This window comes from Lissotriton vulgaris, chromosome 3_1 (assembly GCF_964263255.1).
Source record: "Lissotriton vulgaris chromosome 3_1, aLisVul1.2, whole genome shotgun sequence".
Lineage (NCBI taxonomy): Eukaryota > Metazoa > Chordata > Amphibia > Caudata > Salamandridae > Lissotriton > Lissotriton vulgaris.
The window spans coordinates 1569225104-1569245784 of NC_141689.1; the positions used below are offsets into that span (position 1 = coordinate 1569225104).

Consider the following 20681-nt stretch of genomic DNA (forward strand, 5'->3'; position numbering starts at 1 on the left):
CGCGATGTTGGGCATTCTCCTATCATAAAGGAAGCGTGTTGGTGGGACCTGTGGCATCTAACGCATGATTTAACCCTATATGCGTGGGCACCTACCACAATAATGTATAGGATGAGTTTGTTCCGTTCCCGTTTTTAATTTGATGTAAAACTCAAATCACTGCACACTCTCTACTACACACTCTCTACTACACACTCTCTACTACAGTCACTACTCTCTACTACACACTCCCTACTACAGTCACTACTCTCTACTACACATTCTGCTACACACTCTCTACTACAGTCACTACTCTCTGCTACGCACTCTACTCTCTACTACACTCTACTACACACTCTCTACTACACACTCTACTACAAACTCTCTACTACAGTCACTACTCTCTGCTACGCACTCTACTCTCTACTACACACTCTACTACACACTCTCTACTACACACTCTCTACTACAGTCGCTACTCTCTACTACACACTGTACTACACACTCTACTACAGTCACTACTCTCTACTACACACTACTACACACTCCGTACTACAGTCACTACTCTCTACTACACACTCACTACACACTCACTACTACAGCCACTACTCTCTTCGACACACTCTATACTAGACACTCTCTACTACACACTATCTACTACAGTCACTACTCTCTACTACACACTGTACTACACACTCTACTACAGTCACTACTCTCTACTACACACTACTACACACTCTCTACTACAGTCACTACTCTCTACTACACACTCTACTACACACTCACTACACACTCACTACTACAGCCACTACTCTCTTCGACACACTCTATACTAGACACTCTCTACTACAGTCACTACTTACTACACTCTCTACTACACACTACTATACACTCTACTACACACTCTACTACACACTCTACATTACACACTCTACATTACACACTCTACATTACACACTCTACATTACACACTCTACATTACACACTCTACATTACACACTCTACATTACACACTCTCTACTACACACTACACACTCTACACTACACACTCTACACTACACACTCTACTACACTCTACTACACACTCTGCTACACACACGCTCTACTACACACTCTACTACACACCCTCTACTACTCTCTACTACTCTACTACACATTCTCTACTACTATACTACACACTCACTACTTTCTACTACACTCTACTACAGACTCTCCACTCTCTACTCCACACTCTCTACTCCACACTCTCTACTTCAATCTCTCTACCTCAATCTCTCTAATTCAATCTCTCTACCTCAATCTCTCTACTTCAATCTCTCTACTTCAATCTCTCTACTTCACATTCTGTATTACACACTCTCTACTACACACTCACTACTCTCTACTACACACTCTCTACTACACACTCTACTACACTCCCTACTACACATTCTCCTACACACTCTACTACACACTCTACTACACACTCACCACTCTACTACACACTCACCACTCTACTACACACTCACTAGTCTCTACTACACACTCTCTACTACACACTCTCTACTACACACTCTCTACTACACACTCTCTACTACACACTCTCTACTACACACTCACTACTCTCTACTACACACTCACTACTCTACTACACACTCTACTACTCACTTACTACTCTCTACTCACTCTCTACTACTCACTACTACTCTCTCTACTACTCACTACTACTCTCTCTACTACTCTCTCTACTACTCACTCTCTACTACTCACTCTCTACTACTCACTCTCTACTGCTCATGACAATGCCATTTATTTATCTGTTTCCAAAACCAACACATAAATAAAACATTTGTCATTTACAATGCCAAAAGCGCTAACTTTTGCAAAGGCGAGACCGTTGCATTGTAAATGCTTGTTTCTTTGGGGGCCCATTGCGGGCCCCCAGGGTGTTGGGGAGGGGTGGGGTGTGCACATGGGGTGTACCTATGGTACCCCTCTGCATTTGCATGCACAAGGTGGCAGGCACTGCACGGTGCCTGCCACGTTGTGCATTCAAATGCGAGACATGCATATCTTGCATTGTGGCAGGTGCTGCTTCCAGCACCGCCCGCCACAATGGAATGTATGCGGGATGCCACTGCCACCGTGGCGGTGGCATCCTAATTGCTGGTGCGGGACCGTCGCACCACTGGCGGCCGGTCCCAGCACCGCTAGGGTGGCGGACGGACGTAAGACTGTCCTCCATACTAATAGCCCCCTATATCTTGGATGGTCTGACTTATGCTCATATATTGGTGCCAAAGAATGTCTGAACTCAAGAGCCCTGAGAACAGCCTGGCCCCATTGGTTTAAGGCGTGAAACACTACCAAAAGACTGAAAATATGATATGTAAAAATCAGAAACGTATTATACCATCCCCAATCTCCTCACACGTTTAAACAAAATATTGGTTCTCAAATAATAGAAGGCATTATAGACATAAATTCCTAGAATGTTTTTTTAAATAACTTTTTTAATAACACTTGTTATGTGGGGTACTAAATATGTCATGCTAGCAGGCACTATATGAAAATATGAATTGTTCTTGTTATTGTTCATTTTAGTAGTGTAAAACTTTGCATGCCTGAGCTCATCCTAAGGGGATAAATGGTGTAAATCATAAAATCAGGAACCTTGGACGTTTAAGCATCCAGATGGAACGTATGACATTGTGTATGAACACAAACACACACACATGCAAACACACACACACTCTCTCTCTCTCTCTCTCTCTCTCTCTCACACACTCTGTCTCTCTGTGCTGATTCTGAGTTGCTGCTACTCGTTTGGGGCTCTTGGGAGGAATAAATAAAGGCTGGGACCAATAAGGACTACCTAGGGAGGAGCAAGTTTTAGTGCAGGTAATAGGGGGGCAGAAGTAAGTTCCTAGGTGAAAGTGGAAGGATAAAGTGATCCATTGTAAGCACTCCCAGGAGGATGAAGGTGACAGACTGGGGTGCTTTGGACAGCCTGTGGTGGGGGAATGCAGGATTTTCTGGGGGAGGGGCATGAAAGAAGGCAAGCAGGAATGCATGGGGGAAGCAGGAGTGGCACACACTCCAGGTAAGGTAGGGACTTTAGGAATTTCTCGGGCGGAGGATGGCAGATCTTTACATTTTGCAGGCACCCAGAGGATGATGCCAAATGATAACCCCTGGTAATCCACACATAATGATGTTGGCTCATGGCAAATTGTGAGAATACACGGCATGATACAGATTATCCCTCCATGATAAAATGCTGACACTTGCATAATTAGGATCATTCTTGGCAGTTTGTGGGCGGTCTTTATCAGTGCAAGAGCTACAGCATTCAGCACCCCCAACCATCTCCACTCTAACATATACATTTGGCAGCAAAAGCAGGTCCTCCTTCCACATGCATTATGTATGTCAGAGCGTGTCACAGAGACTATGGTGATGGCCTTGGTTTAGGCAGTGCTTAATTTGAGACAGTGGTTTTCGGTGCTCGGCACCAGCACTTAATTGCCAACACCAGCACTTATGACAGTCTGCCACATGGTGGCGCTGCTAATCTAATTTAGAGGTAAGCACAACAACTGTTGTTTAATAATTCAATATACATTAAATGACTAATATTTGCCACCCAAGCCACTCTCATAGCTTTGAGAGACTGGAATAGTCTGAAATGTCACACTTGGCAGGCATTCCAACTGAGATCTTGTTGGAAAACAAGGCAGTATCTGTGAAGCCTGCACAAATAACATGTCACATTTGTCCTTCACTGGTAACCAAACACCCTATTGTAGCGCTTGACTCTCAGAGGGTAGCGGGCAGTCTAAGGCTTACTCAAGGGATGTGGTGTGGGCTATTAACCGCCATTAGAGGTGCACAGAAATAACACTCAATAATTAATTGTCCAGTCTGTACTTTGCTTTATAAAAGTAAGAGTACATTTATTAAACACACACACTACTTAATACTATGCACCAATTTACAAATATACATAAGCTGTTGGAATTACTTTGTGACATTGGATAACATCTCCACCGCTGCCCCCAAATGCAGTGTGTTGACACAACCTGGAGCTAGGGTTTTGCCCACTGGCACCATCCCAGTGGTGACCCACCTCATCATCTCAACAAACATTAAAATAGGTACACCTGCCCTTGGGACACATAACCCTGACTGAGCATTTCATACCGTCCATACAGTATACCCCGCTCCATCTTAGTGGCTAACAGTCTGGGCTGTTCTTCCCCTAAGCAGTAGCAAGAATACATATTTGGGCATCACTTTAAACGAAATACCTATCATAGTTGATAACAGTTGCAATGCATTGCAATTAAAGCCCCTAAAAGGCATCACAGTTGTATCACAGGATCAAGCATATACAGCCAAACACCCTAGCAGGAATGTCTGGTAACATAACCCCACTTGGTTTATAACTGCACCTTACACAGGTATTTCACATTACACATCTGACTTTCAGTCCCTCTAAAAAGAAATAAATGGGTAAATGCATTTCTGGTGCAATTACACCTCTTCACCTCCAGGGGATGCCCTTCGCCATACATCCCCTACTCAGACCTTCATACCGTGGTGCAGTCCCTAAGACACCCCCCAGCTGCAGAAGAAAAGTTCCAGCCTGAGAATGCTTTGACTGCGGCTGAGCCCTTGAGGGGTTATTCCTTGGGAGTCCCCAGAGACCCAAGGAGGGACTTTTCATCTTTGTGCTGGGGGAGACTGTGTTGCTCCTGCAGCTCCCCCTGCACCTTGCACACACCTTGTGGTGACCCCGTCTTCCTGGGGCCACCACATGCAGGAAGACAGGCATTTTCCTGCAGGCCGGCCCGGGCCTGCAAAGCATTATGAGGCGCTTCCTCCAGCCCCGTGAATATCATAGCAGAGGCTCCCCCGCTGCTCTGGAAGAGCCGCGCTAAATATTTCCGGCCTCATCTTGGCTTCGTTGGCGGTCCGGTCCCACCCAGACCCCCAGGTGAGTCATCGCAGCTTGGAGAGCCCACCCCTGGCTGTTTTCACCTTCTTTGGGGTACTGGTCCCACCCAGGCGCCCCTTATGGCCTCCTCGGTGGACCAGGCACCATCCTGGCCGGGGCCGGCGGGACGGCACTCACCACATTCAGCGGGGCCTGGGGTTGTGATCCCGGGCCCCTTCGCACCATTCCATGCAGAACTTTTCTGATATGCTACCTCTGAGCTGGTCCGATCATAATGCAGTCTCATTTGAAAATAAAGGTTGCTCAGAAGGGACGCTCAGCCCTGCAGCCCTGCAGTGTCCAAACTCACTGTGTTTATCACAAAATAGACGCGGCTCAATTTAATCAGCTTTTAATCAATTCTGAGCCTGAATGGACTGAAGATTTTGATCAACTAACCACAAGCTAGTCTAACTGGCTTCAATCTACCTCTCTTGCACTGGCACCTGCCAAGTCAACTGTTACTAGAAGATCTAAACCTTCGGCGCCATGGGTTACAGATAGGCTGGGAAGCCAGAAACAGATGTGCAGAATACAAGAAAGAAGTTGCGAAAAAACTATGATAGGATAGAGAAAGAAAAAAACAAACAGTGTATTGATGACTATAAAAGCCTACTAGTGGAAGAAAAATCACAATACTTCACTCAGGGATTGATGCGGCAAAAAACTCAGTGAAAAAACTGTTTCTTACAGTCAAGAAGCTCTCTAATGTTCTGGGCAACAACACAGTATAAGTTAGCCTATCTTTTTGCAACTCACTGGTGACTTTTTTTCAAAATAAAGTTGAACTTAATTATGATAGATTTTCTTCTAGTCTTAAACCTGTCCTAGATGGAGTAGGCCTTCTTCATCTAAACCAGAGCATAATAAGCTCTTCGAATTTGCTCCTCTTGGCAAGGAACAGGTAGTAGAGTTGATTATGTCAAGTAAGACTGGTCCTCACTCAGATCCATGCCCTGTTTCCATTGCTCAATTTGCCCGGATACTATTGCTAGTTACCTCACTGAAATGTTTAACAAAATGATTAAATCTGGCTTCTTGCCTACACAGTGGAAGAAGGCATCAATCCTTCCACTGTTAAAGAAGGTTAATCTCAATCCTAAGGATACGAATAGCTATTTCCCCATCTCTAGGCCCCTCTTTCCTTCAAAAATTGTAGAAAAAGCCTTGTACCAACAGTTGAATACTTTTATTTAGAAGCATCAGCTCCTGGACCATACACACTTTGAGTTCAGGAGCAGCCATAGCACAGAAACAGCACTGATAGTGGCCACGGACAAAATTAGGGCCACTCCTAAAAAGACTGGGAGAGCAGCTCTAATGCTGTTGATTTATCAGCGGCCTTTGGCACAGTCAACCACAATTTGTTGGTTGACTGTCTCCACAACATAGGGATTACATAGAGATTATTGCCTTTCTGAGATCCTTCCTTAGTGAAAGAGATCTAACTGTATCTTTTAATAGGTTTGAATCACAGCCCATTTCCCTGCCTTGCGGAGTTCCTCAAGGGTCTTCATTAAGCCAGACTCTGGTCAATGTATATATATTGGCATTGACAGGTTTAATTAATTTATTCTGTTTCTCTCTCACAACACACGCGATTACACTCTGATCGTGGTCTCCGTTTCGGGTAAGGATGATAGGTGTCAAAAGTTAGTGACTTGATAGACAAAGACTGCCTGAAACTGAATTCAGCGAAGACTGAGGTCCTCATATTCGGCAAAGAGGTCTCTTTTTGGTGACCTCAAGAATTAGGAACTCTCCCTGAGCCAACTAGAAAGGTAAAGAATCTTGGTGTCCTTATGGACAACAAGCTTGCCTTTGGGGATCAAGGGAAAGCCACTATTATTCAATCTTCATTCTATCCACTAAAGATAGTGAAGAAAAGTCTTCCACATACCCCACCGCCCTTGCAAACCACTGTTGTGACAAGTCCGGTTATATATAAACTAGACTATTGCAAGACCTCTATCTGAATGTGTAAAAGCCGTTTGTAAAGAAACTTCATCCCTCCAAAATGCAGCAGCAAGGCTACTGCTGAAGATTCCTAAATTTCAGTCTGCAAAATCTGCCTTGTGGAAGCTGCACTGGTTACCGATTGAACAAAGGATATGCTATAAAGCCTAATGCATCACCTATAAAGCATTGCACAACATAGTCCCTAAATCTCCCAAAGATAGTTTTAAGTGGTACCATTCCAACAGGCTCCTTTGCTGCAGGACTGCCAGAAATATCATTGTCCCTACTTTCAAACGCTCAACATGGGGCTGAAGAAGCTTCATGGTGTTTGCTTCCAGGCTCTGGAATACTCTCCCTGTCCATATTAAAGCCTTGCCTGATCTTTTGTCTTTGAGGAAGGCACTGAAAAAAACTTGCCTTTTTATCTATTAGTTGGGCTTATGAACACTATATCAAGGTTTAGCGCCTAGACACCTCCGAGTAATTGTTGTGCTTTAGTAAAACCTATAACATAACTTGTAGGAGTGTAATAGTAGTTATGTTGGTACTGTCATTGGCAGCACTGGCAGAGGCAATGGGTGATGCAGGCCAGTGGCCTCCTGACAAGGGCCCTGGCACTTCTTTTTACACATATTAAGCACTGCTTTAGGCCATTAGTGTTATTCTTTTACAGTGGTGGATATCGGGAACACTGGTGCTCCATCTACAATAAAGAAAGGGAGCAGCCATCCCTGATACCAATAAACATATTTGCATTGCATTAAAAAAAGTATGGCAAGGATCTCCATTGCAAAGTAAGTGATAGCAGGAGTACCATCAAGGGATGTATGACGTTGCAACGCATACTTTTACCACGCATACCTTTACAACGCGGTTTTTACAACGCATACCATTACAACGCATAGCGCTTTGGGGTGCTGGATAGTGAATAGTTTAATTTACTATTCCAACTCCAGTCCCCGTGGACACTAGGGAAGGTGTTGGATAGTAAATTAAACGTATTCCCTATCCTAGAGCGCCCCCCAGCGCAATGCGTTGTAATGGTTTGCGTTGTAATGACTGCGTTGTAATAGTAGTGCGTGGTAAAAGATTCGTTGTAAAGGCTGTATACCACCATAAAGGGATGCCACTTGCAGATTTGAAGCAATTCTTATATCTACTTCTTTGACTGCTATTATTTTCACTTACTTGAGGTTTTTATCGACTTTTATCCACTTTATATCAGGGATAAAAACTGCATGATATAATTGCTTCCATTGTTACTAGATTAAAAAGTGCTGTGCTGTTAAGTCCTGGGTGTGAAAAAAAGACACCAAATTGCCAATATACCACTATGATCTTGGTTAAACAACCCTACCAGGCTCCAGTCAACATCCTGCTGCTAAAATTGGGTGCAATTTGTGTGCCTTTAAATGTAACACTCTGTGGAATTCGCTAATTATTGGGTGTGCAATTGGGCCCAATTATGCAGAGATAGTGAATAAGATGCAAATAACGCATGTTACTCCCCATTTCCAAATGCTGAACTAATGTATTTGTCCTATTTCTTTCTGAGATTTTCTCACATTTCCTCATCTACAAATTCAGAGAAGAAAGATTTGAGTTTTGCCCAAACATCACAGACCTGCCAACCTCCAAACATTTTTTAAAGTTTGAGAGGAGGGCGCAGGGCCTTGGAGGGGCGAGGCTTTGTGGCAAACACTGCTCGTGAGACACTTCTACCATCTCCACTCTCCCTCATCCCATCAAAAAAAAGATAAAGATCTCTCAGTCTGCTGCCCACTTTCTGGGGTGTTTTAACACCCATAATGGTCGTCAGCTGTGCAGAAGCTCAAAATATGAGCTGGTAACCCACTCTATTCAGCAATTCAGGGGTTTCCAGCACACCTTTAGATCCCCGTGTGACATTAGCTCCTCACTTGGTTACCATGTGAAGGGAGCTAACATTGTTTGAAACATGGCGGCATCCTGTTTCTTGGCAGGACTGCATCACCATCCCATTTTGGGACCAAACTGGAGTTGGTACCCAAAAGCAGATTTGCACTGCTATTGTGAGCGGAGTCTAACTTTATTGCCACATCAGTAGCTATAGTACCAAGACAGCATTAGTGAAGACTCCAGTTCAAAAGTACTCCAGAAGCGGTGTGCACAGGTAGACCTCAAGTGACGGAAACTCCAGAAACGCAGCAGATAAAGGACAAAGAGGGACTATGGTTTACGCCACATCAGCACCCACACTTATCTCCAACCAAAACCAAATGACTTTGCACCATCCACCCCACAATCTAAAACCCCACCATGTAACCTTACCTTCACCATTCCCACTCTGCTTTTCAAGAAGGCCTGTCCTCAGAACCCACTGTCCCTACCGAGCATTATAACATTCCCTGCATAGCTTTGCACACCCTCGAAAACAACCTATGCCATCTCAACTCCACAATCTTCCAGCTTGAAGTCACTATCTCCCACTTATGCTCCAAATTGTCCACTATATTTGACTCCTTACTCCCATTAGCGGGAACACAATACCACAAACACTCAGTCCTGAGGAGCACTCTTCTCTCATGCCCCATAAGAGCCGCGCACAATCTCTCTGAAACTGAAATTTCAAGTTTACTTGCTAGCTATAATACTACCATCTCCCCTACAGACAACACAAAACAATGCACTACACCAACCAACTCCCTGGTCAAAGCCAAACGCCAGCCACTTACAACACAGGCATCGACCTATAGGAACATCATTCCTATCTACACCAAAAGCCCTGACACCCCTACACCAAAACAGTCACCTCAGAGCTGCGTATTATGCTTCACAACTGCAGATCTGCAACAAAACAGAAGCTGGAAATCTCATATACCATCACTCACTACAACCTTGACCTACTAATCATCAGTGAGACCTGGTTCAATGACAATGACAAATGCTGAAAATCTGCTGCTCGAATCTCCAACCTTCAAAGGGGAAATGTGTTTGGTGCAATCTTTCTCAGGTAATGTGACTAGGATTTGGAACTTGCTACCTCCAAACCTTTTCACCACCATCTCGTTCCATATCTGCAAAACAGACTTTAAACTCTTCTCTTCCAAAGACATTTTTCACAGTAATCACTCCTCACCAAGCTCCCCACCAGACATATGCCCTCACATTTAATGGTGTTACCCTTACTGTTACAGTACACTCTCTGGAGTTATAGCGATCTTTCTGCTTTCACTCTGTAAATATATAATAGGTATTTGTGTAACCTTAACCCCTTGCGTGGGTTCGTCGGCCAACGGCCATCGCGAGCACTACCTCGGAAGTGCTGCGCACATCCGTTGGCTGACGAGGGCTGTCCCGTGCAATGCAACGCCTGCCCTGCGGCGGAATTGCCGCTGCAGTAAACGGGTTAATTGCTTTAACTTTTCTAAATTTGTAATCAGTAATGACTATGTCATTTATAAATACGCAACTCTCACCATGAGTAACCATAGTAGCTATATTTATTGTCAGGGCTTTAAGTGGTATAAAAAACGGGGAGGTCTCTCAAAGGGGTGTGGCCGATAAAGTTAAAGGTGTGGCTTCAAACACCTAAGCTAAAAAACTGTGCTGAGCGTAGTGTGCCGCCTAACTGGCGTTTTGCTGCTTCTGTGATTGAATCCAGATATATAATACAAAAAGTAAGATTACCTACAACAAGCTAGGGCTATTGCATTTGCCAATGGCCGTCCGCTGCATAAGATACATAAGCAACATCTAAGGCTTTGTTGCATATAATATTGAAAATACTTCCGCTCTGAAATGATGACACAGTAAAAGAACTATAACAAGTCTCTTTGAAGTTACCTCAAAGGCAGTGAAGAGTTGTACTGTCGCAGAGTTAAGATTTTTTTTCACCCTGATGGTGAAGGCGAAAATGGAGAGCCCGATAGAGACCCGTTTCGGCCCCTGCTTTTTAGAACTGACAGTGTTGAGCACCGGCAGGACCCGGCCCACATAAAGGCCTGTGCATTGTGACCTACTACCCTGTTATTCTGAATTTTTCATGTAACGTCCTTCGCTCTATTGTAAAGTGCTCTGACACTTCTGAGTAATGTCTGCACTATATAAAAAAGCATAAATAAGGTTGTTCTTTGATACCCGTGCTCTTGGCACCACTTCAAACCTTAAAGTGACAGCAGACCCAGAAAGGCAGCTCCGAATAGAAGCAGTCCCGTAGCCATCTGTGATTAGTGTCATCTGCGGCACCACGTGCGCGCGCGCAGCCTTCCTGCTCTGGCAACGTTCCAACTGACTTGTTTGATTTCTTTTCCAGATATATCGCCAGTTCGGCAGCACGTGACTGTGGTCGGATTGAGCTCCCTCGCGGTCGTCTGCTTCTTTCTCTTTATTTCCTTCTCTGCTGCATGGTAAGTCAAGTTTGTATTTCTGGCCACGTGCCACACTGCAGGCGGCACGTTTGTTTTTGATTGCTGTGATTTCAGAGCTCTTTAGCTGGATATCCTGCGGTCTGCATCGTGTGCTATTTGTACAGACTGCACAACACTAAGGGCATAAGGCACGCTACATAAATAATGTACACGCTAAACCCTCACGAGGCTTCCAGCTGTGCTGTCTGTCGCCACTTCCGCTGGGTTAGTCAATTAGGCAGAGGTTGGGTGACCATCAGTGCGTTAAATTGAAGTATAAAAGTCCAGGTACCCATATTTACAATACCTGTTTACTCCTGAGAAGCGCTGTTACTCTCCCTATAAAGGTATTAAAGCAGCGGTGAGAAGTGCGTGTACTTCCCATTTCAGATTAAAGAAGTACTGCCAATTTAAAGCACTGGTGACCAGATTTCGAAAAAAAAAATTGGATAATTCATGAACATAGACTACACGTTTCTATCGACCCAATGGTTCATAATGATTTATTTGACCATGCTTACTCACATAGAAACATAGACAATGAGGCACTGGCGATAATTAAATGTCACTTTTTCACACTTTATCATCTGGTTTAATGAATTTGCTTTATAATAAGGTGTGGAAAATTGCGAACTGGAGCACATGAAAACTTGCCTACCTCTGTGTTCAATCAACATTCTCAAAAAACTGGGGCGTTTGTTACATTTATTGACATTTTTCAGGGCAGATTATTAAAGAAGCATTTACAATGCAATGGTCTCGGCATTATCAAAGGTAGAGCTATTGGCATTGCTCATGACTTTTTTTTTTAAATCATAAATAAATGGCATTGTCATTTACATTGCCAATAGCTTATTCGTTAAATAAATGGCATTGTCATTTACAATGCCAATAGCGTAATCGCTCGCAAATGCAGGACCTATTGCATATACACCCACACAGAGCCACACTGTGTGTGGCGCCCGACTTGTATTTTGCTGTTTCCGTCATTGCATCCAAATATGTGATACACATCATAAATACAAAGTGTGCCGCCCGACTTGTATTTTGCTGTTTCCGTCATTGCATCCAAATATGTGATACAAGTCACATCATAAGTACAACCGCCCGACTTGTATTTTGCTGTTTCCGTCATTGCATCCAAATATGTGATACACATCATAAAAACAAAGTGTGCCGCACAACTTGTATTTTGCTGTTTCCGTCATTGCATCCAAATATGTGATACAGTCACATCATAAGTACAAAGTGAGGCACCCGACTTGTATTTTGTTGTTTCCGTCATTGCATCCAAATATGTGATACAAGTCACATCATAAGTACAAGTCAGGACTATTGGCTTTGTCAGTGTTTCTTAGTTGCACAAGATAAATTAACAGCAACTATGGCTTGTATATAATATTGAAAAAGCTTTGTGCTTGGAGGAGTCAGAATGCCACCTGGGACCATGAGCCAAAACTGTTACATTGCCGACCATCATAGATTAGAATTGGGCCTTCCAAGCCATCACGTTTGGCAGAGTTATTAGACTCTGGCAAACAAAAAGCGTAGTAACGGGAGGCGATATCATCTACTGCGTTGTAATGCCACTAACCATCTGGGACACAGCAATCGCGTGGTAACGGCATGCGATGTAATTGCGTGCTATGTAATTGTTTTTCCGATGTTAAAACTACGTTGTAATACCATGCGTTGTTATGGTTTGTGATGTATCGTCACACATCCTTGTGCCGCCCGACTTGTATTTTGCTGTTTCCGTCATTGCATCCAAATATGTGATACACATCATAAATACAAAGTGTGGCGCCCAACTTGTATTTTGCTGTTTCCGTCATTGCATCCAAATATGTGACACAAGTCACATCATAAATACAAAGTGTGGCGCCCGACTTGTATTTTGCTGTTTCTGTCATTGCATCTGTTAGAACTGGCTATTTCTGGTAGGCTAAGGCTGACGCCAAAGCCAGGCAGAAACCACCATTCTAGTCAGGGCAAGGAAGTCACACGCCAAGATAACCTCTGCTCACTCCCTTGGTAGCTTGGCTCAAGCAGTAAGGCTAAACTCGGAGGCAATGTGTAAAGCATTTGCGCCAGCGCACAACAGCAACAACATACTAGGCACACCACAAAAGAGACTCCACACAAGGTTATTATAAAAATAACTTTTGTATTGTAAAAACACATCAGATAAAATCACACATATACATTGTGCCAACTGGCACGGGCAATATTCACAGGGATTATGTACACAAGACAGGGCCACAAGGGCCACTGTCATATTCAGATATAGCACTTCTAGATAAAATGTAGAATATAAAATAATAATCAAAGATAACAACCAGTAACCACTGGTAACAGGCACCAGGACCTTACTAGGACCACCTGTACTAAAAAAAGAAGAACCACCTAAGTATCACACAGCATTTAGGGGTCTAAGAAAGAATACATTACTCATGATGCAATAAACCTACATTCGGAGGAGTAGAAAAGACAACCACCTAAGTATCACTCAGCATTTAGGGGTCTAAGAAAGAATACATTACTCATGATGCAATAACCTACATTCAGAGGAGTAGAAAAGACAACCACCTAAGTATCACTCAGCATTTACGGGTCTAAGAAAGAATACATTACTCATGATGCAATAACCTACATTCAGAGGAGTAATAAAGAGAAACACATGATGCCTAAAGCATTCAGCGGTGTTAAGAATAAAGCACATGATGCAATAAAATACATTCAGGGGTGCAGCGCAAGAAGACACATGATGACTAAACATTCAGAGGTGCAGCGCATGGAAAGAAAGACACATGATGCAGTAACACATTCAGAGGTGCATAATAAATCAATAGCGCAAAAACTCACATAAGCAATAACTATTAAAAAGCATAGAAATCACATTGCGCCAACACTACATAAGCCACTACCTGTGGCAGTCCCTAGGCCAACTGGCCTTGTGGGGCAAAGATGCCCTGAGTCCAATGTCAGGGCGCGCTGCCATGCAGCGCCAGTCACAGAGTACAAAAAGCCTAAACGTGGCAGTTGCCCACAAAGTGCTGGGCAACTGGAGAATCTACAAGCAGTGGCAGGGCTCTCAGTAGCCCCTAGAACAAATCTGCGCCACCTGAGCCACACAGGCTCTAAAACAACACTGTGGCCAAACGTTGGAGCCCTCAGGCTCTGCAGACAATGCCCCCTCGAGCCTTCTCATGGCTCTGGACAACGTTGGGGCGACCCACTGCCAACCGGGGCCGCCCTGACTCTGTGCCTTTGCAACAAAAGGGCCCTTGAGCCTTGCGGGGCTCGTAAATCAAAAGAAATGGCCCCCTAGAGCCTCTCTGGGCTCATATACGTTGGGGCGACCCACTGCCAACCGGGGCCGCCCTTGAAGCCCTCGTGGCTTCACTCGCGATGGGGCGACCCACTGCCAACCGGGGCCGCCCTTGAAGCCCTCGTGGCTTCCCACATCGGGCGCAAGCTCGCGCTACTGCGGGGGGGGGGGCGGACACCGACAATGTGTCCTGGCGCCCCTCCCCTGCTCTGCCCCACTCCGCCCGGCCCCAGCCCAGACTCACCGGGCCTCAGGGGCGGCTCCTCCGGGCGGCGGCTCTTCTCCGCTGGGCTCCGTTCGGCGGTGGTTCTCCTCCTCTCAATGGAGACCTGCCTTCTCCTTCCGCCGTCGACCTTCCAAGTGGAGCCGCCAGGCTCCCGATCCACTTCTCCTCCGGGGCGCCTCTCTCTCCTCGGGGCTCCCTCAGCACACGGGAGCCCCGCTATCGACTGCAGCATCTCCGGTCTCCCTCAGCACACGGGAGACCGGCAGGCAAACACCATGGCTTCCCTTTTCCTCCCCCGGGCTGCGGGGGCGGGACTTCCGGCCAGCCGGCCAGGTACTTCCGGGTCGTCGCGGGCAGCGCGGCGGCCCTCTCTAGGCAGGCAGGCGGGCAGAAATCGCGAGGTGGGCACTCGCTAATTAAATAAAGAAATGGTTAAATCCAAGTCGGCCAAATAAGCGGAGTGGGCTCCCGCGCCGATCCACCGCCGGCCTCCAGCAGCAACGCGCTTCCAAGCGCTATAGAGGCACACAAAGCACTCCAGCACTAGAAGTGCAACCAGAGCGCCATGGGTAGGAAATAAAGCGCTCTCAGCGCTATGAAGGACAAATCCAGCGCTCCCAGCGCTATAGCAAAGAAGAAGCACTTCAAGGTGCTTAGGGGGGCAGAAAGTCCAGCAAAGTCCCCCCCTCAGCCCAGGCAAGGCAGAGGGGTCCCCCCAGAAGTCCTCCAGGCATCCATCAGAGGTCCAGGGGATGGGCAGGGCCCAGGGATTCCCCTGAGCCCCAGCAGCAGCATGCCCCTGGCAGATTCAAGTTAGAAACAAGAACATTTTGGAAGGGGACACAGCCCCTTCTTATACAGTGAAAAGTCTTTGAAGCCTTTGAAGTCTCAGTGTGAGAACCAGCTGGAATGGTTTAGAGGGAAGTCCCCTTCAGTATCAGGGACAGAGGTGGCAGTCGCCCAGCGGGAGGTGGAGCCAGCTTTGTAGTTAGGCAGGCACAGCCCTTCACTATCAGGTGCCATCTCCTCCCACTTCCCTGGCAGCAGATGCTGCCTTTCATCCATGGGCTGACTCAGACAACCTCCTGGGCTCTCCAGCCCCTGTCATCCACAAACCAGACAGTCAATCCACAAGCAGTCCCAGGCACTCTGGGCCAGGCTCACCAGCCAATCACACGCCAGCACCAACTTACACAAATATGCCAACTTCCAAAAGTAGTACTTCTAGACTAGACACAGTCATGCCGCATACATCATTTTGCAGAATTCATTCTCACAAGTTCATACATACCAAACTCGCCCCTGCACTCCCCACACATCAGGAACTACCATGGGCATACATATTCCCCATTCATTCCTATGGGAGGGCAGGTCACTCACCATCATTCACAGAGAGCTCAAGCACTTTACACTGTACCACAGTGAAAAAGTGCGCAGAGGCCTAAAATCACCAACACCAGGTTCCATAAGCAGGCTAGGAAAAAGCAAAAAGTCTAGGGGTGAACCTGCCCAACGGGCCGGGTCCAACAGCATCCAAATATGTGATACAAGCCACATCTTAAATACAAAGTGTGGCGCCCGACTTGTATTTTGCTGTTTCCGTCATTGCATCCAAATATGTGATACAAGTCACATCATAAATACAAAGTGTGGCGCCCGACTTGTATTTTGCTGTTTCCGTCATTGCATCCAAATATGTGATACAAAGAGAAAGCAAAGAGTAAGCCAGCCTCTGGGGATCAGATGTGGGGAGGAAAAAAGACTAGGGCTGGCAAAAGTGGCTCCCCGCTGCGGGACGCCTGAGTGATTTTTATGGTGCTCCGGCGCCTTTCCAAAACGTTGTGGCTGCTCCTCCCAGGCCGGCAGGCAGGAAAAGATGCCCACTGCCACACCAAGAGCAGAGATCCGGGCAGAGGAAGGGTGCAGGCGCCGAAGCTGGGGACATGGAGCAGCGCCAGAGCCAGCTTGCTCGCCGCATCGGAGTCTGAGGAGAGACCGAGGGAGCGGGGTCCAGGAAACAGCGGGCAGCGAAGATGTTAGGGCACCGAGAACGGAGCAGCTGACTGAGCCCGGGCACCATGAGCTCGCCCTTCCCTCTGCCCCAGCCGCTGCGGCGCTCTGTCAGCCTGGCCCCCGCTCGCTGCTCGCACCGTGCGCCTGGTGGTGCTGGGGCAGAGCACCATGGGAAAGACAGGTAACTCGCTGCCTGCCAGCTGCGTGCCTTCATTGTGTGTGTGTTGAGCCGAGGCAGCATGGCCGCTGGACAGGGAGGGAGGGGTGCAGCCCGGCGGCGAGGGGGAGGCGGCGGAGAAGGAAAACATCCCGGGCTGCCTGGCGTGTGTGAGATCCCCGGCAACAGAAATTGCTACGTCCATCCCGGCAACAGAGACGCTAGCAATGGCGAAAAACATCCCTGTAAAAATTTTTAAAAAAGTAAATGCCCACAATGGCCCACTTCTGAATGACGAAACAAAGGAGGCGGGGCTTAAAAAAAGACAGAAACGCAAACGAATCTGCTCCAAGACTGATTGACATCATTCTCTTCCAATGGCTAGCCTCCATTTATGGAGCTACAAATGGAAGAGAGAGGCGGGTTCAACCCCAGTACTGAAAAACATAAGATCTCGGCCTGCGAGACACTGCTGCGCAGTGTACGCTAGGTCGATTCCTAAAAACAAGGCTGTCCTGGATATCTGGTCATCCTAGACAGAGGCCAAGTCACATTTTGGCTTAAACTTTAGATAACAACATTCTGAAATGTCAGCTGTGATGTGGCTTTTTTACCTGCTATTTATCACCACTAGTTCCAGTCGTGCTCTTGTTTTTGACACCCCAAAGAAGATCCTCAAACCACAGCTTGCTTTGACAAAATTGGCAACACGTTCTACGGTTAATTACATTATGCTCCCTCCCTCAAACAGGTTGTGGCATTACTGCAACAGTTCATTTCTCCTAATCCCCTTCATCACATATATTTATAGTGTCAGTTTTTTAGGGGTGTATTTCAATGAGGTTTTTTTCTTCTGGGATTGACCAGTGTCAGCTATAACAGTAATGGGATGTGTTTGCGAGTATGTGACTGTTAGAAATGGGATCTCTGGTTGGCTAAGGCTTGCGCCCAAGCCAGGTAGAGACCAACACTCTAGTCAGGGCTGAAGAGTTACATGCCAAAGATAACCCCTGCTCACCCCCTTGGTAGCTTGGCACGAGCAGTCAGGCTTATCACGGTGGCAATGTGTAAAGTGTTTGCGCAATACACTCACAACAGCAGCAACATACTAGGCACACCACAAAAGGAACTTCACACAAGGATATATATAAAAATAGCCTTTGTATTATCATAAACTCATTAGATCATAATCACACAGTGTACACCGTGCCAACTGGCACTTGGCAGTATCTACAGGGGATTATATACACAGGACAGGGCCACATGGACCACTGTCAGAATCATCACTTAGTAGAAATAGTAGATGTAAAACTTATAATAACTGTAGCACAAATTATAGATGTAGAGCACAACCAGTACTTACTGGCGCAATAATGACCTCAGCGTTATCACAGTAGCATTAGGTATAAAAACCCATCCTGTATAAACCTAATTGGCATAAACACATTATGCATAAACACCATAGCATCACATTATACATCTCAAGCGTAACTACTTTAGGCAACAGATTAGCATAAAAACAGTGTGCCCCAATCGGGGGCACAACACATGAAAACGGTCCCCAGGCCAGCTGGCCTTTCACAGGGCTCCAGCCCCCTATGGTCAACAGTGTCAGGGCTGGCTGCGCATGCAGCAAAAGTTAAGCGTGCAAAAGTTCAGGCCTAAACGTGGCAGCTGCCCACTACTTGCTGGAAAGCAGTAAAAATTAGCATGGACACCAGCGTGCCCTTTGAGCCCTCTGTCTGGGACTCTAAATGAAAAATGCCTACAAGGAAATATGGGGCTGGCACAGTGGTGCTCCTGAACCCCCACTGGGGCTTTAGAAACAATATGCCCTGAAATTAGCGAGGGCACCACTGTGCCACCGAAGCCCCCCTGGGACTTCTAATACCATGTGCCCCAAGGTCCACAGTATGCAAGTCCCACTCCGGGACTTCCAAATATCAGCTTTCCCCCGGGGGGCACTTTACTGTGCAGCGAACAGACTGCGGGGAGAATAGCTGGCGCCACGAAGGAGCTGGGGAGCCTCTCCTTCCCGGGTCTCCCCTTTTTGGAAAAATGCCCCCAACAATGCCAGATCGGCGCCCCACTCACCGGGACTCCTGTGCTCTCTCCGGTTTCCTGCGGGAGGGGGGAACTCCTCCGGACTTCAGGCTCTGCTTCCTCCCGCTTCGGGGCAGTCCGCGAGGCTCCCACGTCACAAGGGAGCCCCGCCAAGACCAGCAGCATCTCTTCTCCGGCTGGCGGCATACACAGAAGCGCGGGGTTGGATCCCGCCTGGCTCTGCTCGGCTCTTCTCCTGGGCACCGGGGACTTACTCCGACGCCTGTCCCAGCGCTGGGTAGGCTCCCGCCTGGGTCTAGAGGGTGGCTCCTTCTTTCCCGGTCCGTCCCAACGTGGGGTAGGCTCCTGTCTGGGTCTTCTATTCTTGCACAGGTCACCATAGGCCACGCTGGGTTGTATTGTATTGTATATTGGATTTAGGGTTCTCCCTCTCCTCATTGAACCCCGCTTCAGCCGGCGCTGACGTACGTGCACACTCAGGCCCCGCCCACAGTCAAGGCTTGCAGGGTTCCGCTTCCGGGTCGCCGTGGGTCAGTGGCTCCTTCTGGCCGCAATACGGGGTAGGCTCCCGTTTTGAGAAAAGTAACTGTGGGGTGGGCACCCGTGGTTTTTAGATAAATACACAAATGCGGGTGGACACCCGCCTCTGCAAGCACAACAGTGGGGTGGGCTCCTGCTGGTTTAAATATTTATAAAGCAGCAATACACGGGGTGGGCACCCGCTTTAAAATAATCACCAAAAGCAGGGGAATCCCCTTTTCAAAAATGCTCGCAGCTCCTTGCAGCAGTGAAAAACAGAAGTGCTGCTCCTCAAAGTCTGTACAAAGCGCCCCCAGCCTCTAGCTTCCACAAATTTCCCAGGAAGGCAGAATCAGAGGATTTTGGTGCTGGGGATACCCCAGCAAGGTGCAGCCAGACAGGCCAGCATGCAGGGACCCACAGGAAACAGTAGCTGGGTCCGGCGGCGGTTCCTCCTGGTAGAATGTCCCCTCAAGAACACAAGCACAACCGAACATTGGGGACACAGCCCCTACATTTATACTACTTTTCCCTTTGTCACCACACAGCACAGGGTTTAGGGAAAAACAGATGCAATTGGTTTGGGGGAGATTTGGAGCACTTTGTTGTGCTCAGCTCCTCTCTCCTTTGTCAGGTGGGGCTAGGTGCCAGCATTGTGGAGGGAAGGCACAACCCTATTTAGGTCCCAGGTGCAACTCCTCCCTCCCATCTACATGCAGATCTCCCTATTCACCACTGGGCAGACTCATCTTGGCTCCTGGAGCCAAGCACACCATCAAGCCCCTGTCAATCACAAGCCAGACATGCACTCCACATCAGGCAGGCAGACACACAGCACACAGAAATGCCAACTTCTAAAAGTGGCACTTCTCCACCAGTCACAATAAATCTGCGCACACCATTGCGCAGCATTTATTATCACGAGTTCGCACATACCAAACTCGCCCCTGCACTCCTCTCATACCAGGAAGTACAATGGACACACAGATCCCCCATGCATTCTTATGGGAGGGCAGGCCAATCTCACCACACGCACTCAGAGTGCGCACGCACTTTACACTGGGACA

The 20681-nt window shown here is 47.0% G+C and overlaps 1 protein-coding gene across 4 annotated transcripts in view; it reads left to right on the forward strand.

Moving 5' to 3' along the window:
• The window catches only part of SUSD1 (sushi domain containing 1), a 767543-nt gene that overhangs the window by 613324 nt on the left and 133538 nt on the right, over positions 1 to 20681 (forward strand). For all 4 annotated transcript variants that reach the window (XM_086962059.1, XM_086962061.1, XM_086962060.1 and 1 more), the window contains one exon: positions 11211 to 11304. In XM_086962059.1, the coding sequence (XP_086818185.1) occupies positions 11211 to 11304 (94 nt within the window). The remainder of the gene's footprint in view (positions 1 to 11210; positions 11305 to 20681) is intronic.